Source organism: Fundulus heteroclitus, chromosome 13, assembly GCF_011125445.2.
Source record: "Fundulus heteroclitus isolate FHET01 chromosome 13, MU-UCD_Fhet_4.1, whole genome shotgun sequence".
Lineage (NCBI taxonomy): Eukaryota > Metazoa > Chordata > Actinopteri > Cyprinodontiformes > Fundulidae > Fundulus > Fundulus heteroclitus.
In genome coordinates this window covers 39236304-39262110 of record NC_046373.1, presented here as the reverse complement: position 1 = coordinate 39262110, position 25807 = coordinate 39236304, and the positions used below count along the sequence as shown (strand labels likewise).

Sequence of the window (25807 nt, the reverse complement as noted above, 5' to 3'; positions counted from 1 at the left end):
CTAAAGTGTACCGGTAACCAATGTAGAGAGATTAAACCTGGGTTAATGTTATGTCTCTTTATTGCAGCAGCATTCTGCACTAACTGCAGATGGCCAAGATCTTTCTTATTAAAACATATAAAAAGGCTGTTACAACAGTCAATACAATATGAAATAAAAGCATGAGCAATCATCTCTAATTAAAGCTTTAATCAATGCTTTAATTAAAGCAGTTTTTATTAATCCATGGGAATGAAACTCTAGTGACACGGCAGAATCCAAAACCTCGGGTTATTTTTACAAATCCAAATTTTTCGTTTTAGCTTCCTTTTAAATAACCAGATTGTCCAAACTGGTGACAGAGTCAAACAATAAACCTTTTATTTATTTTTTGTTGCAGTTACTAAACTATAATCTCAGCTAAGCATGAGATTCTTCTGCTAAATTTGGTTTGTAAACTCTCTGTAGCTCAGATTACAGCAGCTACGGTTTACTGAGAGGAGGGAAAAGTTCATGAAACCTGGATGAACGTTAGTGGGGATCATGGCTGCAGACAATGTTGTTGAATATCGCAACAATGAGATTAAATGCAGTTAAACCCCATTTTCCCTCATTACAAAGCTCACTAGGAACTATATGAGGCATTAGGGACAGTTAGGCCCACCCCAGTGACCAGATCAACACTTTATCTACATATTTATGTTATTCTAGCTGAACTAATGTCTAATTGGAGCGATCTTATCTCGCAGAAATCACAGTAATGGATGTCGCTCTGATCTTATATTTATAGGTCTCCTTGGAAGATGTGTCCTTTAGTTCTTGATACAGATCAACGCAAGTAAAGACAAAGTAAAGTTTTGAAAAATTTAACTTGCAAGGAATATGTGCTTCGCTTTATTAAAAGATCAGCATAATAAAAGTGTGCAGGTCAGTAGGTAGATCTGAGTGGGTGCAGGAGAAGGAGACAGATTCTGGTCAGTGTTCAGAAAACCCAACGTCGTTTACGGGGGGGTGGGGGGTGGGGGGGGGGGGGGGGGCCAGCAGTCTGGACTGCAGCGTCTGCACAATGCATATATGCTCAGAGCTGCAGGGGGGACAGTTAATGCAAATAAAGCACATTTACAACAAACTACAGGAGCCATTTCTCCTGTTATTCAGCTCCTCTACGCGTTACCCTGCAAACGGCTCAGATCACATTTAATGTTTTAAATGTCAAAGCCTGGTGTTTCACCTCCTAAAAGCACGAGATGTGCTGCCGTAAAGCCTGATTGTCCTGAGATTTGAATGTGTGAATGAATGTGTCTGATGTTTCTGTTCATCTGGAAAAGAAAATGTGCTGAAATGTTTCAGAAGATATACCAAAAAACAGGTTTCCTGTTCTCCAAATATGTCCACTCCAAAGTTTTGTGTCAGAAAAAAAGAGCATAAAAAGGACTGTGGTTCAAATGTTTGATCTCTTTTTCGGTACTATTTTTTATTCCATTAGATTACATTTTAATTCAAAAACATCATGTAACTACAATGACTGCAATCATTAGTCTCAATCCCACTTTTAGACTGAGATTTCCACTAAAATGCTACAATTCTTAATTTTTCAGATCACAGAAAGCTTCGAATTAGTAAAAGTAAAAATAAACACAAAACAAAACTAAGAAAAAGTCTCAATTTCAGAATCTCAGTGTTGATAAAAACTTTTTTGTGTTAAAAAGCAACAACAGCGCTCATACATTTTAAAAGAAAGTTTGTTTTCTTGACTAACTTCTTCTGCAGGTTCCGCTCCATCGAACGGTTCCTTAACAGGTTGGGAAATTTATGGAAATAGCTTTTAGCATTTTCCAGGTCTGGATAAGTAATTAAAGCAAGAAAAACACATCAATATTCTCTGATTTATCTCATTTAGCCAAAAAGTCAAAGAATGAAAATCTGATTTGCTACATTTATTGAACAAGACTATAAAATATATTTATTGTCAATATCATGTCATTTTCTGTTATTTTGTCACATAACATTTCATATTGGATGAATGTCATCTCATTTATTTGATTCACTTTTTTTGTATATCTGTTATTTTTTTCTGTTTATGCAAATTTACTGACAGCTTGACACTTTGTCATCAAAGTGGTGTTAAAAAAATCATCTGTTTTCAAAACATTATTTTTACATTTCACCTTGACATTGTTTTTTTTTATTTGTCCCATTTAAAGCACGCAGAGTGACGTCACATGTTTAGATGTAGGACAGACACGTTTAAATCTGTCGAGCAGTAAATTGCACAGAAAAGGACGTCTTTGGTTTCTATCTGTTGCTTTCTGGGGTGGCTCCAGTGGAAAAACAGTACCAATTATTTTTTTTACATCCCTTTAATATCCTATATTTAATTCAACAGTGGACAGTCTGAGAAACCATAGAAGCAGTGGTTCCTATCAGAGCACCGTTCCTCCAGCGTACAGACTAAACCCATCTAGGTTCACCAGAATTTCCCCACTGAGGGACAATAAAGGTTAACATATTATTACAACATCTATTATACTATCCTACGCTAAAAATACGAGATTACATATTTAAAAAAAAGCATTTTTCAACCTTAGTTAACTTGTCAATGCTGAAAATCACAGTTTTATTTTGCTGTAGTTACTTTCCAGAAAGAATGTGGGAAGTGAAAATGTTATCGACACGCTTCATCGTTTCTTTTCATTTGATGGAAATATCTAGAATAAAGTTCAATAAAAGCGGCGGTTGATCAATCTTTAATGTATAAAACCAGATTTAGGAGTCAGAAGTGAAAAATCTTCGCTAGAAACCCTCAGTCGCACACGCTAGGAACCGCTTTCTATGAAGGACGGACGGATTTTGATGTTGCACCGCTCTGCACTCGTCACCCGCTGACGTCATCGACATCCGGGAGATTCCGCGAGGCGTCTGATGCAAGTTCCAGAGGTGAAGTGAAACACCTGGTGGTGACCCGCAGGGCAAAGGGTGCCGGTTCGGTTTCAGCCAGAAAACAAGTTACACGAATTTAACCGCAGAAAGGCTTAAAGAGGAAGAAAAGGCAACGGTGAAATCTGAAGTTTTATAAAAAAAATATTTATATCTCATAGTTTTAAAATAGCTAACTGAATCTAATCATCATTAGAAAAACTTTAAACTTCAGTTTTTAAAGCAACTTTTAAAAATGTGGTCGTTCATCTGAGGCCGTCCCAGAAAATCTGAGCTGCTGATTCAAGCAGAGGAGGTTCAGGTGGTTCAATGTTGGCAAATTCCTCAAATAAATGTTTTTTAAGAAGATGGGGAGCATTAAAGCCTTTTAGAGGTTTATTGTTACACCATAAATCCACCTATACTAAAAGACGGGTCATCCAGGAATGTCAGAACCAGAGATTCCTCCATTCAGCCACAAAACATCCTGATTATCCTGAATTACACTTATCTTCAGACTCTTTATTTTTTGTGCTGAGAGCTTTTAAAGGAGATGATATGGATCAAATATGTTAATAAATGCAAATTTGGAATGAATAATTTGGTCTTAATTTCATTATTGCACCATTTTTAAAAACGTGACAAAAAGTATTTAAAGAGAAGCATAAAAACCTGACTTGATATTTTCTTAAGCTCTCAATTTGTACAAATACCACAAATATTAATAATAATAATAATACCACTAATGATTATTATTATTATTATTATTGTGACATTACAGAAATGGGCACGTTTATATCATTGTGCCATCTAGTGGTTGTGGAGAGTAACAGACCCACACAAGAGGCCATTTGTTCCACAATCCACATTTCTTAACATAAAAACCAGATAATGTGCATAATTATCTGCAGACTGTATGTATTAATAAAAGATCAGGGTCATAACTAAACAACATGACCTGTTTCTGGAGCCAAAAGTCTGAATATATGCATTTATAAAACACACCGTTGTTTTATACCAATGTTTAACAGAACTGCCTCTTCCAACATTCAGACAAAGAGAGGAAAAGCTGAAGAAGAGTCCAGAAACATTTTTAAAGAATTTCTGCTGATCTTCAGCAGTTTATCCACTTTTTTAAATCACATTTTTTAAAAGAATCTTTTTTTTACATTTTCAAATCAAAGAAAAATGTACATTTCACATCCATTTATAAACAGAATTATCCATATTCCTCTGCAGAACATTCCAGAGAATTAAATATGAAAATAAACAACAACCAGATATAAAGTAAAAAAACAAAACAGCAAACATACAAAAAAACCTAAATTCATTCTGAAACTGACACTTTTATTCCAAATGTTAAAGTGTTAACCCATCAGCTGTATGTAAACCCCTGACGTGAACAGATATAAGGCGTCTGGTGTTGGTTTATCTTTCATTTGGTCCCCGTCTGAAGAGTTTTACCAAAGCAGGAGACGAGGACATTTGTGGCACCTGAATCTCCCGTTTGTCCTGAAGACTGAAAACCTCACGCACCTTCTACTTCCAGAAGAACGCACGTGGTTTTGTTCTGGTTTCACAAAAAAAAAGCAGCATTTATTTTTTTTTATAAATCTAGTGTTTTTCCAGACAGTAAATTCTGACCTGAAAGACCACCTGAAAGTGCAAAAACTGAATTATGGAACTAAATTGACGCAACAAACTAGAAGTGCGCGACTCACTGTGCAGAAAAACATCAGTTCAGACAGAAAATCGTCAAATTCAAACTTCATCTTATACTTATCATCCAAAAACTCCGGTAAAAGAGGATCTATGTGCAAACTAAAGCTTGAACTGTTTTAATCCAAAGTCCAAAAGCGAAATTTTGTTTAAATCTATAAATCTGCAAACAGTGAAGAAGCTTTGTGGCTGCAGTGAACCCCCACCCTCTGTGCTCGTCTGCAGGGGAATTAAGCAAATTAAGATGAACACTCACACAAACAGTTCTAATTAACGGCCTGATTAAGATCCGATATGGTTTGCATCTCAAGACTGGACTATATTGTCATCAGGCAGTTACCAAAGCAGCCGACGGTCAGACAGGACCAAAAAAAGAAGACTCAAATCACTTTTTAACGCAGTTTCAGGATGATTGCGCCCCCTGGTGGCCATTCCTGACGCCTCCACCTCTGGAGACGCTCCAGATCGGACCTTCTGGATTATCATCTGTCTTTTTGTCACCGACTGCAGGATCTAATTTTCCAGACACTGTCTACATGATTTACTCCCTTTGTACATTTTATAATATTTAACAAGTTATTTTGTATATTAATTTGCCGCACTGCACAACACCAGGATGGTTGTTAAAGTTGTCGTGTCAACGTTGTTAAAGCCTGACTGAGTTATTTCAATGTAAGCGCCTCAGAGGCACAGAACAATACTGCCTCCATTAATAATAATAATTTAAGATAAATAACAGAGAGCAGGAGGACCAATTTTCTCTGAAAAACTTCAGAAACCAAACATCCTAATAAGCATATTTGATCCCAAATGATTGTTTTAGCACTCAAGGTTTCTCTCTCTCTTCTTTTTTTTTTAGCTGATCTGAACAAATATTTTAAATATTTTTTTACCTGCAGCTACAGAAACACCTTGAAGGCTTAAAAACAAACCGCTCAGAGGAAACCGTGTCAGAAACCTGTCAAATTCAGGCTTAAGGAGACTTTACAACAAAAAAGTATTTTTCTTATGATAGATATCGGCCCGAATTTTCATCTTGGTGCATTTTTAACTAAAAATGCCCAGAAGGAAGTGGACAGAGACAGAAGACGTGTCGTTACAACAACATTTCTGTCTGAGAAACGGAAAGAAAGATCCATCCCAGGTCTGACGCAGGACTGAAGACGCGCGTCTTTAACTCTTAGCAGTGATGACTGAAAGACGAGATTTATTATTATAATTAAAGGTATTATTTAAGACGACATTAATCCAAACCCTCCTAATATTGTTCCTCGGTCTTCGCAGAATGAACCTCTGGAGAACCTCACCTGGGTTTCTCTCAGTCCTTCACTTCTCAGGTTTAAAGGACAAATGAAGGATTTTGGAATCCAACCTGGAAAACTATGGAGCAAGACTGCCTTCAGTGAATATAATCTGCATCATCGGATGGATAGAAAAATATGGAATCAGAGGTGAATTAATGTAAACATGTTGCAACAAACTGCAGTAATAGACAATCTAACCGAGGATGAGGTCAGTGTCTGAGTTGATCTTCGGCTTCTTCTCTTTGGTTTTACGTCGACGTGGACCTGCTGCTCTTCCTCTCAGCTTCATCTCGCTCCTCATCCTCCACGGCCCACGCCTGGATCTCCCCGCTGCCGAACATGGTGTAGATGACGGCCCCGCCGATGTTGATGCCAGCGGCGACCCAGAACACCTTCCTCCAGCCTGCCAGGGTGTGCTGCCCATCAGAGATCAGAGGTCAGAGGTCAGAGGCCGGTCTACACAGAAACCCCCGCTGAGACCTCCCCGGTGTTAAATATGATGAATAACTGAGGATATTACGCCGTAAATATCGGCTCTTTCTCCAAGCTTGTGATCTGAGACGCTACAGATGTGTCAGACTGAAGCTCAGATGTTAGTCGTTGTTTTCATGGTACTGAAAACGAAAAGTTCTAAACAACTGAAAACCAGAACGGATAAACGCTTTTTACTGAAAAATTAGAATATCCTGAAGAAGTTTGATATTTTTTCCTCCTTTTAGAAAATAAAACTCAGATATTATATAGAGTCATCACATAAGAGTTAAATATTTTTAAGCCTTTATTTCTTGTAATTTTAATAATTCTGGCTACAGAGAATCTAAACTCATATTTCAAATTTAAATTTAAATTTTTTTCTCAAAAATAAAATAAAAATAATAATAATAAAAAAATAAACTCAAATTTCACTGTTTCAAAAAAAATTAATATTGGAAAATCATAATTAACACCTGGAAAGGTTCCCGGAGCCTTTATGGCAGGGGGGTCCAAAGTGCGGCCCGGGGCCATTTTCTGTGCCCCCCCCAACTGCATTTTGTCAAATGATTTGGCTCCAATAGCACCGGTTTTTAATTAGAGAATAATTATTACAGACATGTTAAAATCTTGTTTCAACTGAAAATATTAAGTATATCACAAAGTACTTATCTTTTAACCACTAAACCTTTTACATTCTCTTTGATTTCATAACTAATGGGATCACAACTATCCAGGGACTTAAATGCAGACTTTTGTGCACAAACTCTGCTTTCATTTGCTTATTAAAGTTGGTAGAATACAGCAAATGCTTTCAAAGAAAGAGTGACCCAAATGCTGTTCTTATTGCTGAGAATAGACAAAAAATATTTAATAAATAAAAAGTCAATCGATTGCAAGAGATTTTGAAAACTGGATGACTAAAATTTAATTTGGCAAATGTGCAAAACTATTTTAAAGTTTTGTATCTAAACATTTCTGGAGGCGCCGCTGGTTCTGACAGCAGAGAAACGAACAGATCTCATCAGAACCGGACATTTCTGCTTAAAATATCCCTTTATTGATCTGATGTTCTGATTTTCTGAGACGCTGAATTTTGGTTTTGGTTTTTATTCTCTGTAGCCAGAATCATCAGAATTACAAGAAATAAAGGCTGTAAGTATTTCGCTCTATCTGTAAAATAAATTAGTTAAACTTTCTGAGATGAGGGACAAAAATGTTTTACTTTTTCAAGATATTTCTAATTCTGTGTGTTAGAGAGGCTAAACTCAAGAGGAATCTCCTCAGAGGAATACCAAGCAGAAAAAAGAACCCTTAGAGCAGAACTTATTTAAATAAACCCAGATAAGACGTCCTGATGCTGAACTACATTCAGCTTTTGTTTGTTAAGAGACTCACGTCTTCCGTAAAATATCCCGTCACGATGGGCGCCACCACGCCCGGGATGGTTCCGAACGTGTTTGTGACTCCCAGCAGGAATCCTGCGTAGCTGCCGGGGAGACAAACAAAAATATGCAGATAAAAACATAAATATGGAGCAGCCAAACTGACAGAATCAAAAATAAAAGCAGAAATATATAATTGGCACAAAAAAATTAATCAATACAGTTAATTAATAAAATTGGAAATAACTATCTTTACTAATGTCTTTCTTCAAAATATCCAATTTACTTACTTTATAAGGGAATTTATCATTTAATTGACCTTCACATTTTTTAAAAAGTGTTTGGTTGTAATTTTACTTTTTTTTTTACTTAAAGATTGTGTTATTTTACATCTTTCATTTCCTCCTTGAATTTCCATGTATTGTTTTTTGTTATTTTTCTGTCTCCTTTATTACTTTTCCTTATGCATCTCTGCTTCATTATACAAGCAAGGTGGGCGGTTCTTCCTTGGGTCAACTCCTCTACTATTGGTCACCCAAGAATTATTGATTAAAACAGTTAAAACAATGTATAATTCATACATACATTAATAACAATAAATAAATAACAATAAATAAATCAATACAGTTAATTAAAAAATAGAAATAACTTTATCTTTAGTCATGTCTTTGTTCAAAATATCGCATTTATTTACTCCATCACGTTTTTAAATTTAATCTTCACATTTTTTAAAATCATTTGATTTTAATTTGACTGTTTTTTTTTACTTTTATCAGCTTAAAGAGGCTTTTATTGTACAACTTCTATTTTTCTGTCTCCTTTAATACTTTTACTTCAGCTTCTCTGCCTCATTATGAAAGCAAGGTGGGCGGTTCTTCGTTCTTCCTCTACTATTGGTCAATCAAGAATTATTAATTAAAACAATGTATAATTCTTTTAGCATTAGATAAATCTTGATTTACTGCTCTACAGTCCATCATTAAATAATTCGAACCATCTCTGTTACTCGTCAAATTAACCCAAACATTTGATTGTTTAACCTGGACAGCAGTTTCCATGTAGACCAATCGCCTTGAACTACAGATGTTAGCCCCGCCCACTGACTGCATTATTGTTACTTCTACCATAAAATAAGTCTAAACCTTAAATAGTGTCATCCACATGTGATCATTTACGTACCTTGTGCATAACTGAAACATTTAAATACTTATAAATGTGCTTATTTGATGCAAGCACTTCTGGTTGTAATTAAACAATCGTATTTGTTCATACATTAACATATTTGTTGAATTGTGGAGCTTTTACAGACTAGAACCCGTCAGCACAGCTGCTAATTAATGAACTCATGGGTGAAACTGATGAGGCGACGCCAGGCGACCCACCGCGGGGCGATGTCGATCTGGTTGACGTAGACGCCGGCCGCGCTGATCCCTCCCACGCTGGTGGAGAGCGTGAGGAAGGTGACGGTGAGGATGTGGCTGCAGCCGGCGTAGCAGACGGCGATGAGGAAAACGGCCGGCAGCAGCAGGCCTGCAGAGAGACGAGGCGGCGTTAGAGAAGACAAAGACGTCCTCGTTCTGTTTTACAGCTAATGCTACAAACATCAGAGGTGAATTATTCAGCCTCTCTCTGTCTGCTAAAACTTTGGCTCCACATTACGATGCGTTCACTGAACCTCAGAGACGGAAACCAAAATGTTTTTTGGGGTTGTTGTTTCTTATTTTGTGCTTTATCTTATAATTGTGCTTTCTCTGTGAATAAATCATGACTGCAGTCATCATAGCCGCAGCTGACGTCTCGCTTTATATCAGCGGTTCTGAAGCTGATAGGAGGGCCATTCAAGTCCACCAGAGACGAGTCCTGGTCGGTAATTATTACCTTTTCAAATAATAATTCAGGCCTGAGGACCAACAGGAAGGTTTGGATTCCTAACCTGCAGCAACAAAAGGTCAGAGGTGATCCAGATGTTGGGGATTTAATGAGTAAATTATAAAAATTTGTATCTGACTCTGATTTGGGGAAAAAGACTTAGGACTTAAGAATTAGGTTTGGTAAAAAAATGACCCATAAAAACGGTGAACACCTCTAATCGATACACTGGACCTTTCTGGCCCCTCGTTGTCCTTAATTAGCCCAGAAACAAATGATTTAACTGGACTTTGTTTAGGCCGAAAATTTGTTCATATTTAGACTAAAACAAAGATGTGAGAAGATGGTTTTGTTTCATTTGGTCTATTCAAGTTTAGTGCAAACAAAGGTTATTATGTATATAATTTGATTTGTGACAGTGTAAAGTAAAACTTTCTCCATCTTGCAGTCACTAACAGGACCTAACGCCTAACAGGGTATGAATAATTTCTCAACATAGAAGAAAATCTTCTATGTTTTAAATAATTTCTGTTGATCCATTAAACATTTAAACCACCAATAATATACCTGCTGTCAGGCGGCACAATGCATGTTATGTTGTACCTCCTGTGTCTTATTTTTAAAACCTTTAAAACTTTATTGTGTTTATTGTTTTTTTTAATAAGCTGCAGGGTATGGATTCCTTCTTCTGTGCAGATTTACAACAACAGTGACGAGGCTTTTCGCATAAAACGGATTTCTGCCGTTTATTTCACCCAGAACCACATCTTGACAGAGTTTAGATTAAAAAAGCAAAGCCTGGATTTTCTCGATAAGACGCTCTCTTACCTAAGAAGGTGAAGATCTTGCGCACGTTGGTGATGCTGAACACCTTCCTCTCTATGAGCCAATCAGCTGCCACGCCAGACAGCACCGAGACCGGAAAGCTGCCCAGGTACGGCAGCGAGGACAGGAAGCCGTTCTGAAGCCCAGAGAGACACAGGTGATTCACTTAGCCTTCAGGAGGTTAAATATTTACAACCTTTTAAGAACCTAACCGCTTTAATAAAAGGTTAAATTATGTTATTGGGTTTATATGATGGTCCAGCTCAGTAAAACTCCATCCTCAGACCAATCAAAGGTTAAACTGTGCAATAAATACCATCAATTAACTCGGGCCAGACAATTAAATGCATTTGCAATATAATAATTTTAAAACACAGAATTTAATAGTTAAACAGTTAATGAGCCGTGTGCTTCATCCTATTCCTTTAGATACTGATTGTAAAATGTTCTGTTTGTGGTGACTTTGTCTATTTTTCAGAGGTGTACTTATGTATGTATCTAAACAACAACTATCCATTCATAAAAAAATAAAAATCTCAATTATTAACAATTAATGGATCAGACGCGTCCTTTAGGTGTCAGTAATTGTGTTTAAAGTGGGTTTGCTCACAGCAGAGAGATAATCTAATTTTATCTGTTTTTCCCAGAAACCTTCAGGAATCTCACTACAGTATTAAGTTCTGGTCAAACTGTTTAATACATAGACTAGTTTGTTGGTTTCACTTTATGTTCAACAAGGATTGATGTCCAAATCAATTAAAAGCTTTTATATGGAATGATAATATTCTGATTAATAAAAACGGTTATATTTCTTGTTTTAAATAATCCTTGTTTATGTTGGTTGTGGTTAATGCAGAGAAAAGTCAAAATTAATTTGCAATTATGGTTGAAATATGTCTCAATTTTGATTTTTTGGCAAAAATCGTACAGCCCTACAATTAACCAGAGAAAACTAACCATCATATCTTTATTACTCAACAGTTTTTTCCCCCTTTTTTAGAACCTATTGAGGGATGAACCCAAGAGAAACTGTTAATTTGATTAAAACATAGCAGATTTAAAGAAATCTCTAAGCTTTTTACTAGGAATAGTTGCTCTGACGGCCCCAGGAGTTAAAAATGAGCCGAGTATCTGTCCTGTAGGTGGCGCCAGAGTTCTGCACCGCAGCTTCCAACCTCCAGCTGGGACTAACAATTAAAACATTCAGGACCGGATAACTTCTCTCAAAACGTCATAGAACAACACGTTTCAGAGCGAGGGAACCGAACTGAAGGAACTCCTGCGTTAAAGCACGGCGGCGGCAGCGTCATGCTGCGGGATTCCTCGGGTTCAGACGCAACTGAAGTTCTTGTCCAATTGGATGAAACTGATCGTTTTGACCCAAAACTGTTTTAATTCATGGCAGTGAAGCCAAGGAAACATCCAGAGCAACACAGAACGGCTCGGATTAAATTCAAAGTTCTGCAACAGCCGAGCCGGGCCCAAAAGTGACTTCACCAGAATTAAAAGAAATAAAGTCTGTAAATATTTCGCTCTACAACAGACCGTAGAGCGAAATATTTACAGCCTTTATTTCTATTAATTCTGCTGATTCTGGCTACAGAGGATGAAAACCCAAAATTCAGCGTCTCAGAAAATCAGAACATCTGATCAATAAAAGGATATTTTAAGCAGAAATGTCCGGTTCTGATGAGTTCTGTTCGTTTCTCTGCTCTCAGAACCGGGTCTGGGCTCCTCTTTCATGACTTCCTGCATCAATGCAGCGTGGCATGGAGGAGACCAGCCTGTGGTTCTGATGAGATGTTCTGGAAGTCCAGGTTGCTTTGATAGGCGCCTTCAGATCACCTGGATCTTTGGTTCTGGTGTCTCTCATATACTCAATAGATTCTCTGTTGAGTTCTGGTCTGGCCCGTTTGCTGGCCAATCAAGCACAGTACCACCCGGGTCACTGGACCAGCTTTTGGTACCTTTGGCAGTGTGGGTCGGTACCAAGTCCTGCTGGAAAATGAAACCAGAATCTCCATGCAGCTCGTCAGCAGAAGGAAGCAGGAAGTGCTCTAGAACCTCCTGGTAGACGGCTGCTTTGGACCAGAACCAGCAGACGACTTGGTACCCCAGATCATCACCTTCTGTGGAAACTTCACTCTGGACCTCAGCACCACGGGTTCTGGTTCTCTCCGCTCTTCCTCCAGACTCTGGGACCTTGATGTCCAAATGAAATGAAAACTTTAGTTTCATCTGAAAAGAGGACTTTGGACCTCTGAACAGCCCGGTTCTGTTCCTCCTCAGCCTGGTGAGACGCTTGTGTCCCGTGTGTGTCGGACCCGTCTGTGTGTGGCGGTTCTTGTTGCGCTGACTCCAGGCTCGGTCCACTCCTGGTGAAGCTCCAACATGTTCCTGGATGGATTCTGTGGTTCTCCTGGTGGCTGGTGCAGCTTTTCCTGCCACACGTCGTCCTTCCACTCAACTTTCTGCAGATTTTCTGCGGCAAGGCGAGTTTATTCATAGAAGCACTTTTCAGGAACAAGATGGTTCTAACTTTTTAAAAATATCTGAACCTTCTCTGACAACAGATTTTGGGTTTACATCATCCATGAGCTAAATATCGTCAAGATTACGAGCAGTGAAGGCTGTTAGCTGTGACATCATCCAGAGAAGACGGCTCACCCGCTACTACCATCTAATGTAGAACAGATTACTAGATCAATGTGTGCTTCTGTGCCTTTTTGTTTCTCTTGTTGTGTCTCTGTTCTGTCTTCTGTAACCCCAGTCGGTCGAGGCAGATGACCGTTCATACTGAGCCCGGTTCTGCCGGAGGTTTTTCCTTCCCGTTAATGGGGAGTTTTTCTTCCCACTGTCGCTTCATGCTTGCTCAGTATGAGGGATTGCAGCAAAGCCATGTACAATGCAGACGACTCTCCCTGTGGCTCTACGGTTCCCCAGGAGTGAATGCTGCTTGTCGGGACTTTGATGCAATCAACTGGTTTCCTTAAATAGGACATTTTTGACCAATCTGTATAATCTGACCCAATCTGTATAATATGATTGATTCTGACTTTGTAAAGTGCCTCGAGATGACATATTTCATGAATTGGCGCTATATAAATAAATTTGAATTGAATTGAAGGCTTGAAATATTTCACTTTCTGAAATGAGTGACAACAAATGTTTAACTTTAGATAAATGTGACGGGTATTCCTCTCTGCTTGGTGGATTCACTGTAAAATTTAGGCTTTGTTTTGCTCGTCCGTCTCGGTGAAGCAACGGTGGACGACCTTGGCGGCGGCGGCGGCGGCTGCGAAGCAGCGGGAGCTCACCGACTGCAGGTCAAAGTGCAGGATGTCGTTCATGTAGGTGGGCAGGGAGGTGAGCAGCGTGTAATAGGACCAGTTGGAGCACATCTGGCTGATGATGATGGTCCACAGCGGCACGGACAGCAGCATGGAGAGCAGTGGCAGCGACCAGCCGTGACGTTTGCCCTGGAGGAGAATTCATGCAACTCTTCACATGGAAAACAACAAAATGAGCCTTTTCTACAAAGATTATCCTTATTCTGCAGTGAATTAATGAGCTGTGAGGGATCCAGGTGCTCCAGGAGAATGTTTAATATCCATGAAGGAGGGAAAGGGAACTAAAGTAAGTAAAATATTCTTGAAATTAGTGTATTTTTCCTTGATTTGAGCAGCTAAATAAGACTCGATCCCTACTGCCTGCACTCTGGGTCCCTGAGCAAGACCCTTAACCACCGATTGCTCCCCCGGCGCCCTACAGTGGCAGCCCACTGCTCCTCAATGGGGATGGGTTAAATGCAGAAAAATCTAGCATTTTTTGCACATTTTTGCATCATTGCAGCTCATATAGCATTACAAATGCTATCGGACTCCTAGTCTTAAAATTGCACAAACAAATACATTCATGCACAAATGCCCTTGCACAATCCAATCTGTACATAAATAATTTTTTGTTACATTTCAATTGTTTGTATACTGTATATTTAATATCTACTGTTTACTTCGAAATCTCTGCCGCACCTAAAACTGTAATTTAACTCCTACTGCGATTTACAAAAGCTGTACGAAACGAAATTTCGTTCTGTACGCACTTTGTGCATACCGAATGACAAATAAAGTTGTCTAAGTCTAAGTCAACGCTGAATTTTAACCATAAAACCAGGCACTTTAATTTACTGATTTTTTAAGTTCATAATGAAGTTATACGAGAAAAGTGAAGCCTGTTCTTAGCTCATTGCAGCAAACATTTAGTTAGTTAGTTAGTTAGTAAAAAAAAATGCATTAATCAGATTTGGTGAAATAAAATCTGAGATTTAAAGGCATACTATGCAACATTTTTCAGTTAGTTAATGTGTTCCATACCGTTTTGGATGATTTAAATGAGTCATTTCAGGTCGAACAAAGGTTTTCTCGGCCGCCCTGGTGGTCTGTGGGGGAAATACCGCACTTGCAATTGCAGGAGCCCTCGGCCCGCACTCACAGGCTCAGAAGTCTCGTGCAAGACCGCGAGAGTCGGTCTTGCTTTATGGCGAGAACTCCATGTGTTTTTGCCCTGCTATTCACTATATGCACGCGCGAAAGCAACAACAAAGAACCGCGTGTTAACGTCAAATAAACATGCAAGCATATTGAGTTTTTTTATTTTTATTATTATTGTTATTATTATTATTATTTATTTATTTTTTTGGATGTTGGCGAGGCGGCCGCCTCGCCAAGATAGCGCTGCGGGAAGCTTGATGTTCATACCTTCACTGTGTTAGTCATTGTTTGTACTGCCGTTTTTTCGACTTTTCGTTGCGTTCGCCTGTCTGCTAAGCTCAAAAAAACGCGCCTGGCTTGACAGAGAAACCAGAACAGCTGAGCATCTTTATGACAGTGCACTTTTACTTTCGCCCTCTGGGGGGAGCCTCGCTGGAAAATCAACCCCGGTTGCATAGTATACCTTTAAAGCCCTAACTGTTGAGAAGCAAAGAGCAGAAACTGGATCAGGAACGTCACATTTCAGCTTTACCTGAGCTCCAATAGAGTTTATGATGTAATCGCTCTCCTCTTTGCTGATTCGACGGTGAGTTCGAGGGTCGTCGGACACCAGAGCGCACCAGAACACAAACCAGAGGCACCCGGCGCCTCCTGAAGGAACACAACGTGGAGCGTCAAAAAACAGAAGAAGAAGAAGAAAAAGCTGAACGGGGGAATATTTCTGCCACGAACCGCAGAGGTAGAAGACAGCGGGCCAGCCCAGCTTCTCACAGATGTAGCCGGTGAGCGGCAGGGCCAGGAAGGCGCCGAAGCTGGCCCCAGAACCCGATAGGGTGATGAGGCGGGAGCGCTCCAGAGGAGGCGCCCACCGAGCCCACATCGCCATCATGGCCGGGAACGTCACGCCCTGAAGAAGGAACAACTTTATAACCAGGTTCTCGTCTTTAACGGACCCAAACGTTCCCAATGAGAGTTCTGCTGACGACCCAGACCCAACACCACAGAACCGACCAGCCTACCTCTCCAAAGCCCTCCAAGGCCCGCAGCGCAAACAGCCAGTGGGAGCCCAGCCCTGCAGCCACAGGCGTGAGGAGGGTGAGGACGGCCGTGCCGAACACGCCCAGGCCGAGGAAGACCTTCCCCCCGTAGTGGCCGGCCAGGTACCCCCCCGGGATCTGCGTCAGCAGGTACCCGAAGAAGAAGGAGCCCAGCAGCCAGCCCTGCGTCTCTGAGTCCCAGGGGTACTGAGGCGTCTGAGGGGGACACAGAGGGAGGTTATCAGAGGACCAACGCCCGGCGGTGCGTCCGCCCGGCTCCCCGGCACCCGCAGGTTACCCCGTCCGGCTGCCGCAGGGCTCTGCTGCCGTTCTCCTGCCCCGGAGGGAACGGACACGCCGGGTCCACCGTGGCGTTCGTGCCTCCGCCGGGGTCCGTGGTGTTCACCATGGCAACCATGGCGACGCTGAGGTTGACGCGGAGACCGTAGACCATGGAGAACCCGAAGAACATGAGGATGGCGAGGTTGAGGCGAGCCGAGCAGCACTGAGGAGGAACTGTTGACGGGAAAAAAGTTTTTATTTCAGATTAACAGAAAGCTCCCAGGTTTATTAGGGACAGTCTATTGTTGTATAAAAAGACCCTTCGCAGCGTTAGAGCAGGATAGTTTTCATCATTAATTGAAGAGAATAAGACTTTGTAAAGTGCCTTGAGATGACATGTTTCATGAATTGGCTCTATATAAATAAAATTGAATTGAATTCGATTAAATTATTAAAAACGTGAAAATGAATAACATATATGGTAAAAAAACAAAGGCATAAACATAACATAACCTAACAAGACATCTTCAGACGATGGTTTACCCAAAAAAAACCAAAAAAAAACAGCCATTGTGTGGAACAACAAACTCACCGGCATCCTTTTCCAGGAGAACCTGGGTGTCGGCGTTCTGGTCCAAAGCGTCTGTGTTGATGGAGCAGCCATTGGGCAGCGTCATGGCAGGACCTGGGTCTGTGGGTCTGTGTCAGTGAGCCATGGCGTGTGGCGTTTATCTGCAACGAGCCGTTGAAATTAAAACGAGAAGATGAAGAGGAAGTGGGGCGAACTCATGACGGAGTTTCAGCTGATCGGGATTGTTTTAGAAACTTTGCACGTTTGTGCAGAAATTTCCAGGCAGTTTGATGAGACACACGGTATTACTTCCTGTTTCAAGCAATCTGAACCCAGATAGTCTCACCTGCTCAGCGCGGTTCTGATGGACAACAGCTGGTTTTCAAACAGCTGACTGCTGACGTCGCCGTTTTTAAAACTCTCCCATATTATCAGCTCTGCCGTTTCATGGGAAAACACAAAGATCTGCACCAATTCCTTCAGTTGTGAGGACCAACGTTCTGGTAAAGATGTGTAATAAGATATAAAATTATATTTTACTGCAGTGAAATTAAATGTTTTACTGCACCAGACAGAAAAATGAACTCTTTGAAACACCGGGACATTTCCTGTCCTCTGGCAGAAAACTGAAAAGTCTTTGAGTCTTTGAGCAGGATGTGAGCACGTCTACACAGAAACGGTCCAGCAGACACAAAAATCAGCTTTCTTCCACGGCGGTGTCACTTACCGGACCAAAATCCTGTTAAAAACCTTTGGGGTGAGCCAGAAGAACCAGGACCAGAGAGAGCAAAGATCCTTCTCAGGTTCAAACTTGGAAAATCTGATGATCGGATAATTTCTTTAACTATTTCTCAGAGGGAGATTCTGAAGCAGCAAAGATGTATTTCTTTATTTTTAGGCGTTTTACAGATAGTGACTGAATTTGCTTGTGGCCTTAAGATGCAACATTATTTTTCCTCTAAAATTTCAGTAAAAGTCATAAAGTTGTGACATTATGTGCAACATCAGCAGTAAAAAAGCTAAATTTAATCACACTTTGTAGCATTTAAACAAGAACCCTAAATCTGCTGTATATTAAGCAGACAGCAGAGGTCCGATCAGGGTCAGAACCACCAGGACAACAAACATTTAATTCGCTGTTTCGGTCCATTGTGACTTTAGGGACATTTGGGGAAACACCTGATGAGTAACAGCAGATTTCCGACAAATTTCACAGAACGGTTTTATTAGGAACTATCGAAACCTCCCAGAGCGAACAAGGAAGTAGATGCAGTCATGCTAAAAAAAAAAAGAAAAGTACATCCTCTTTCTTTGTTTTTTTACATAACGGGAGAAAGTGATGAAGTGTTTACTGGAGTTTGAGGGACGGGAAAAAGTCCACAGCAGAAGAAAAATACAATCCGGTTATTAGAAATGAGCAGAAACCCAGGAGCTCCACCTCAGACTCTACAGGCCTCAGTTAGCAGATTAAAGGTCAAAGGTCATGGCAGCATCAGCGATCATTTTAGGAAAAACCTACATGCAAATATCCCCTCTTTGCAGTTTGTTCGTTTTATTTTCCACTAACCTCCAACATTTTAGACCGTGTTGCAGAAATCGTCAGTTTATCTGACAGCCGACACCGATGAGAGATTAACCGGACCGCTCAGTGCGAACGAGCAAGGAGGAAACTAAAGCCTCCTTTAGATCCCATTAACTCGATAAATGAGATATCCAGTTTCAGAGGTCCATCCCAAAATTAACCTGAAACCACAGCGACAATCCAGGAGTGGGTAATAATCCAAGTATTCCACACACAGCAAAAAACGTGGACAAATAATCCAGGAATAAAGTTAATGCATGAAGTGGAAAGATAAAGGGAATAATTAATGAACACACAAAACAAAAAAGCTGCACAAAAAACAGCGATTTAAATCTTAATCCTGCTCCCTGTCAGTGTAAATGGATGCAGTGCTAATTGATGGCCTATTAAAGGTTTCCTGTTGTAGGATAGCAGCACACAGCCAACATGGCAGGGGAACCAAACCGGCGCTTCAGACGGTTTCTGAACGTCAGAACGTCCCATCGGGCGGCGCTGCAGCCATAAACCAGGAGCCTCTGGTTCTGAGAGGAATCCAGAGAACAACCAGTGGAGTCGTCCAAGAACCTGGAGAACGTAGCTTCAGAAAAACCCTGAATTTTTAAAGTGTCAAATTCAACTAATCAGAATAATTTGCAAACTGGGGGACCATCTTTTAATATAAGAAATGAGCAAAACCCTTTTTTAATAATCATGATCTACAATGATTTTCACATGCATTTCCTTCGCTGATCATATATTGTAGAGCAGGTAAAAAAAAGTTTTTCTGTTTTTAATTTTTATTTTTATTTTTTGGCCCTTGAGTTCCTCTGACTTGACAATTTTGGCCCATGTACTGAAAAGTTTGGACACCCGTGCCATAAAGGCTGAAAACTTTTCTGTTTTATTCCACTTTATCATTCATCGTTTGATTAATGGACCTTTTTGTTGTTGTGGATTATGTACGTCTCGTCATGTGACGTGAACTTTATGGCCATGGCCTCATTAGAAATAGATTTACTAAGAAGAAGATTACAAGATTTTTATTTTAAAAGTCTGGCATTTCTTTAAAACATTTTAAAGCCTGTAGAAGTGTTGACCGAGATAAATTCAAAAGCTTAGCAGAACGTCTGACTGCCTGAAGATGAACTGACAACAAAACTACAGACTGACCCGCAGCCGATGTCTGGCTCATTAAACTTTTTATTGACCTCATACTTGCAAAAATAAACCGTTTGTACAGTAAATGATGCAGTTTACTTCATTAGTCATCAGAGGATGATGACAGTCCTCTCAGTCTCTGTAGGCTGAGATAAAATGACTATATTTGTCATTTTTCACATGACAGAAGCAAGAGTCTGCAAGTATGAGAACAACTCCTCACGAGGGTCCGCCACGGGAACAATCAATGCATTATTGATCCGCCCATTTCTGTCTGTGAGATTTGGCTGAACTTGAGATGTGGAAACATGAAGGACTGCGCTCTGTCAAACTAAGTAAATAAAATAAACATCTAACTTGGGGAAATGAAGGGAAAAATCCCTCATATTAAGAGTTAACTGCTCTGTATATTATGGCATCTTACAGAAACCTGATGTAATGCTGTTAAGTTCTCCATCTTCTCAAAATTAAAACATGATTGAAGACTCACTGGTCAGTAAAACAGATCAACTCCCTTTAGATCTGGTTTGTCTCTTAAAGAAGGAGATGTCAGTTATTGTGTTCTGTCTTGCTGTTATGGTGCAAATCTTTTCTTGATCAAGTTAAAATCTAACTTCCCTTAAACAACCTTCCACAGCCTCTGGTTACGTCACATAGGCAACTAGTCGGAGCTCTTTTGAGAATGTTTGTTTGGCATTTTCCCTGTTTTCTCCTCTCTATTTGAGTATTTTTAATCAAATACTCCTTCAAAAGGGTTTAGTTGCTGTCTGCATATCTGCAGCAAAAATCCTGAGTCTCTGAGGAAAACTTGGCAGCAAAACACCTGGAAGTAGTCTCTAAAATTGGCCGAGGCAGACAGAGGCAACCTGAAAGCTTCAAAACCTGTAGAGACTTGATTAAAGACGCTTAATTCGCTGTAATTTTGACTGTTTGTTGAATCTAGTCCTTTTTATGTCTTCAACCTAAATGCACACAAAGCAGATTCAGCTGTTTATTTCTTTATTTCAATTAAAAACTTTGTATTTTGTAAAATCCTGGAGTGGAAATCTTTTTGTTCTCACTGCACATTTGTTAGTGGAAACTACTCTGCTAAGGTTAACAGCCATACACGGAGTGATCGATTGTTGTTCCTTAAATTTATTAATTGAAGACTTAATCCTCAATAAAAGTGCCACAATAACCTGGCAGAATGTTGTGACATTTCGGCTTAAAAAAATCTGATATATAAACCAGAGACAAAAACAATACAAACCGAAGGGTGTCAGACAGACACTGAAAACATGTAGACAGATAACCTGTTAACAACTTCACTGTTTTTAAAACGTCTCTATTTAATAACAATCTTAACGGTATAATTTTACCTTTTAATTCTGGTGATGCAAAAACACATGAAGTATCTTCCCCGGCAGGACAGAAACTGAACAGGCTGCTGTTGTTTTACTGAAAGTCACATGAGGAACAACGATTACGGAACAACAGATCTCAACAACAAAGGGAACAGCTACGCCTTGTTTCAGACCCGGAAGTGAGTGCGGTAGGAATGCTTCATCAGTCTGCGCTGAGGACTGTGACGTAGACGGATTTGATTGGCTCCGTGTGTTCGTCTGTTTTGCAGCAGCAGCAGCAGCTGTGCAGATGTGAATAAACGTATCATCAGAAAGAGGTGGAACATACTCAGTGTGATTCTTGTTTTAACGAGAAACCATTTTTGTCTAATATAAAAATGTAATTTTGATTTAAATAAATAAAAAATAAAATAAAAAAGCTTCTCTAACTGATCCCTGAACTTCCTTGAAAATTAGAAGGATTTAAAGTTCTTCATGTGTTTTACTGGGTTTTGTGAGTTTTATTTCAACATATGGAAGATGAATAGTATACAAAATGTAGCGATAAAAATATTCGGCTGTTTGTTTGAACTGGTAAAATATTATTAATATCATTAACTATCCTAAAATAGTTTACAAAAAACAACTATTAAAGCAGCCGTCTTTCAAACGGTTATTAGAAATATATTTATGTGTATATTTTTTAATCAGAAGTTGATCAAGTAAAAGCCGTTTTCATTGATTTTTTTCAAATGTTATTATTTAAATACATTCGAGTCCGTCGCCACCGTCCATTTGAAATAGGCAGAGTAATTAAGGCACACAAAACTTCTGTAATTTCTGCAACTTTGATCGCTTTGAGCCACTTATCTTGTCCAGATTCTCTATAAATCAATATAAAAGGAAACTGGGTTTTTTGTTTCTCGCGTTGCCTGGGCAACGCGCCGTCCGTTTTTGGGCGGAAGTGAACGCACCAGCCGGCTAACGTTTGGGGCGTTTGTCTCATATTCCCCTCCTCCTTAAATCAAACGTCTTTAACAGCATTCATGGCCGGCTACAGGGTGAGTGAATCCCGGGGTACATGTTGTAGTCATAGCTGATTTAGTTTTTTACATCGTTATGTTTGTTGTGTTTTGTTTTTATGCTAATGTAGCATGAGCTAACTGGTTAGCATTGCGTGTAGCCTGGAAAGTGAACGCACCACGAGTTCTGCCTGGTGTCTTTTCTGCTGATTTAAAGCCCCTGAAACTACTTTGATCGGGTTATCCGGTTGTTTTAATAGTGGATGACAACATTTGTTTGTTTCTTTTGTGCCTTTCAGCCCTCGGAATCGAAGCGGGAACAATTTAGAAGATACCTGGAGAAATCAGGAGTTCTGGACACCTTAACCGGCGGTGAGTGGACAGGAAGTCCACCTGTTCAGCCAGTTTCTGGGACACTTCCTCAGGCTTGGCCATAAGTTGTTGCAAGAACACAGAAAACCATCCTGTTTCACAATTTAATTTTCTGTTAAATGTTTTCTTTTAATTTCTTGTTTGTTGCTAGACTCTAATTATATTCAGTCTGAGCAGCTGGATATGAACTTAGCTGCCAAATCCGGGATGATAGTGACCCAACATTTCTTCCTAGGAGACCCCAGTTTGTTGGCTTCTTTTTCTCCACCTGCTGTTTGATAGTGACCCCAGATTCTCTGAATCCAGGGAGCTTCCTGACCACAGGTCCCACATTGCAATGGAAAAAGTTGCTCTTGGAGGACAACTTTGGTCCAACTCTTTATTTGTGGGAGCCGTCTTGGCAGTTTCCACCATTTCCATCAAGGCTGTTGATGCTGGCAGCAGGAAGCAGGTTATCAGGACATCTGCCTCTCTTTTCCATCAATCATTCTGACTGATGGAGCCAGTTCAGCCTTCGTCTGTTCTGATGATATGAATTTAGCTCCTCAGTTTGGGCAGAAATACTTTCAAAATGAACGCTTGTTGAAATTTAAACATTTAAAGCGAGTAAATCTCTTTCTTATGAATTCATTTACATCTGTTCTGCACAGTTACCTAATAATGATGTGAACTTTTATAAAAAAAACAGTTTATAAAACACCTCGTTTGTGTAACTGCATGAACTTTTGGTCCCAGCTTAATGTTGTTTTCAGTGCTGTCATAATTGATCAGAGTTTCTGTCTTGCAGTGCTGGTGGCTCTTTATGAAGAACCAGAAAAACCTGACAATGCACTCGAGTATCCTTTTTAAAATCAAATAACCTATGCATTCAAATATGTTTTTATTCAAAGTGTTTGAAGTTCTGTGTTAACATTTAAATATCTAAAATGGGATATTGTGCTGCTCCTGTCTGAACCAGGAGAAATCTTCCGGGGAAACTTTTAGGAAAAATGGATTTCCTACCCAAACAGATCACGTTGTTTTTGCATTTACTCTAAATATTCCCTTCAACATGAAGGTTTCATTGAATAACAGCGTAGGAGAATAAAGAACATTTGTTTGATTAGATCTGAAAACTTAGAATTAAGACATTTTCCGTTTAGCAGACATTCTACCAAGTTATGTTAATCTACACTCCTGATAAAAATCTTGAGACCTGTTAAAACATTTAAATTATTTACATTGTGTACCGTTGGAACTGGAGAAGGTTTTAGGTGAAGTTTTGAAATGGGAACAAGAGGCCAAAAGTTGTGAGCAGGCAGTTTATTGAAAACGATTTAACTCATATTGGCTGTTCATCAGCTGATCAAACGTTTGAAACCACAGCTTTAAAAAAACCTCCAACAGAAATTAAAGTGTCAGAAACTCATTAATGAGCAGCTCCACCGTTCGTTTGGCACGCTTGTTTCCAGGAGGCTGGTGGGAATGTTGCTCTAAGTGGTGAAGATGGCTTCAGGGAGGACATCCACTGTCTGGAACTGACTTTTATGTTTTGTTCCATAACCCTGAGGATCTTTTAAGAAATGCAAAATGACGCATTGTTCATGCAGCTAAACATTCCTACCACGGTCAAAGACGGTCAGCTTTTTGCCATCAACAGATCTTCAGTGTGATTACTTGACAGGAAATGACATGAAAGGCACATTTTTGCACAGATTTTGTTTTTTAAAGGCTGCAGTCGTTTGATCAGCTGATGAACAGCCTATTTGAGTTAAATCGTTTTCAATAAACTTCCTGCTCACAACTTTTGGTCTGTTGTTCCCATTTCTTCATTTTGAAGCTCTACTTAGAACCTTCTTAAGATCCAACGGTGCAAAATGTAAATAAATGTTTTAACTGGTCTTTAGAGTTTGATCAGGAGTGTAATTTATGTAGTTAAACCCTAAATAAATCTCTGTAACTCCATAGGGGGCGCTGTCAATCTGCTGCTACAGTTACTGCAGCTGTTCAGGTAGTTTTAGGTCTGCTGAGGAAATAAACATAATTTTAGCCTCACTAGTTTTTGTGAACTCTCTAGTTTTTAACTTGTCTTTAGAGGCTGGTCCTCTCATCTAAAAAGTGATTTTATAAAAACTGACTGATCAGAGCTGTCAAACAGGTGAGGCCGCGTGTTTCCTGCACGCCCAGTTTAACTGGAGGATTGAGTTTCGTTCTTTTTGTGTCAAATTAGGAGTGTTTATAATTACAGAGCAACAAGCAAAAGACCAGAATTAATTAAATCCCCCAGTCTAGAGTAAAAGCTAACTTAAAACCATCAAAGTTACAGGCATAATTCAGTGCTTTAAGTGGGTTCTGCAAACTAGTTATAAGTAGCCAGTACCTTAGTGGAGAGAAGTTTAATCAGAAGGATTTTACCAAAGTTAGTCTGACTAAAGCCTGATGGACATTTCAACTTAAACTAAAAAGGGTCGACCATCATCAGACAGTTATTTTACATTAGATTCTTTTTATTTATTTCACTTTTTTACAGTCTTTGCCATCACTGGACTGATGTATATTGCATTAAAAATAAAGTGTGTTCCTATTATCACTATTGAAACCTTTTCATAGCAGATTAGAGAGTTTGTGGAGCCGCTGTGCTTTTCATCTTGCGGGTTAAAATCCCAACTGGACCTTGACCAACGTCTCAGCTACATAAAGGTCCACCTGGGGTCGGGCTCTCCGGACCCGGCGGACGCTGAGGCTCTGCGGACGGAGCTGGCTGACCTGCAGCAGAAGTTCAATCTGGTGATGGAGGAGAACAAAGAGCTGAAGAGCAGGGTGAGAAGCTCAGGTGTTGGTGTTGCTTAGTCCACTGCTGAAGACGTCCTAACCTCCCGTTCCTCCTCCTCTCACAGCTGCTGCAGTACGAGCCGTCGCCTGAAGAGGGCGCTGCACCGTAGGAGGGCGCGGCGTCGCAGAACCAACCACAGGGACACATTAAAGCCGTTCTTTGTATAGATTGTATGTGTTTATTCTGGAATGCCTAGTGTACAGTGAAGACAGACTTGATTTTTGTTAACCAGAACCAGCTGCTGCTCCTGAATAAAACTATTTTCAGCATCGTCCTCCTCATCTGGTCTTTTAAAACGTAATCAGATTCTTTTAGATGCTTTTTTCTGATCAAGTAGAAAACTAATATTTATACAAAAACCTCAACTTTTGACAAGTTTTAATCTTGGAGCGGTGAGTCTGCTGCTAATTGAACGCCAACTTCAGGCCTGTGCGGCCATACTTTCTTACAGTATTTACTCTATAAACACACAATAAGGCGTCCGCTCCACATTGACTCTAAAAAAGCCACAGAGAAACAAGTCTCGAGCACGTCTGACAACTTCTTTTCTTATTTTCAACCCACTGATGGAACGACATCCTGGGCAGAGGGCTGCCAATGTGAACAGGTTGGAAGAGATGCTAGATTAATTCAGATCGCACAGCTGAACTAACTGTGTCTGAATAACTGCGCCATGCTGCCTGAAACATTACAGATCAATGAGCTGGTT

At 39.9% G+C, this 25807-nt stretch overlaps 2 protein-coding genes across 2 annotated transcripts; one reads left to right on the top strand and one right to left on the bottom strand.

Annotated features, from left to right (window-relative positions):
- Positions 1 to 5986: 5986 nt before the first annotated feature.
- si:ch1073-513e17.1 (sialin) lies at positions 5987 to 21057 on the bottom strand. Its single transcript, XM_012859689.3, has 11 exons — positions 20929 to 21057; positions 16870 to 17009; positions 16294 to 16511; positions 15978 to 16211; positions 15691 to 15865; positions 15491 to 15609; positions 13786 to 13947; positions 10472 to 10604; positions 9157 to 9304; positions 7788 to 7878; positions 5987 to 6334 (listed from the first exon to the last, which is right to left on the bottom strand). The coding sequence occupies exons 2-11, from the start codon at positions 16952 to 16954 to the stop codon at positions 6167 to 6169; spliced, it is 1533 nt and encodes a 510-aa protein (XP_012715143.2). The 5' UTR covers positions 16955 to 17009; positions 20929 to 21057; the 3' UTR covers positions 5987 to 6166.
- A 665-nt stretch (positions 21058 to 21722) lies between these two features.
- Positions 21723 to 25372, top strand: LOC105923613 (MYC binding protein). Its single transcript, XM_012859594.3, has 5 exons — positions 21723 to 21953; positions 22214 to 22286; positions 23074 to 23122; positions 24956 to 25085; positions 25163 to 25372. The coding sequence occupies exons 1-5, from the start codon at positions 21939 to 21941 to the stop codon at positions 25205 to 25207; spliced, it is 312 nt and encodes a 103-aa protein (XP_012715048.1). The 5' UTR covers positions 21723 to 21938; the 3' UTR covers positions 25208 to 25372.
- The last annotated feature ends 435 nt before the right edge of the window (positions 25373 to 25807 follow it).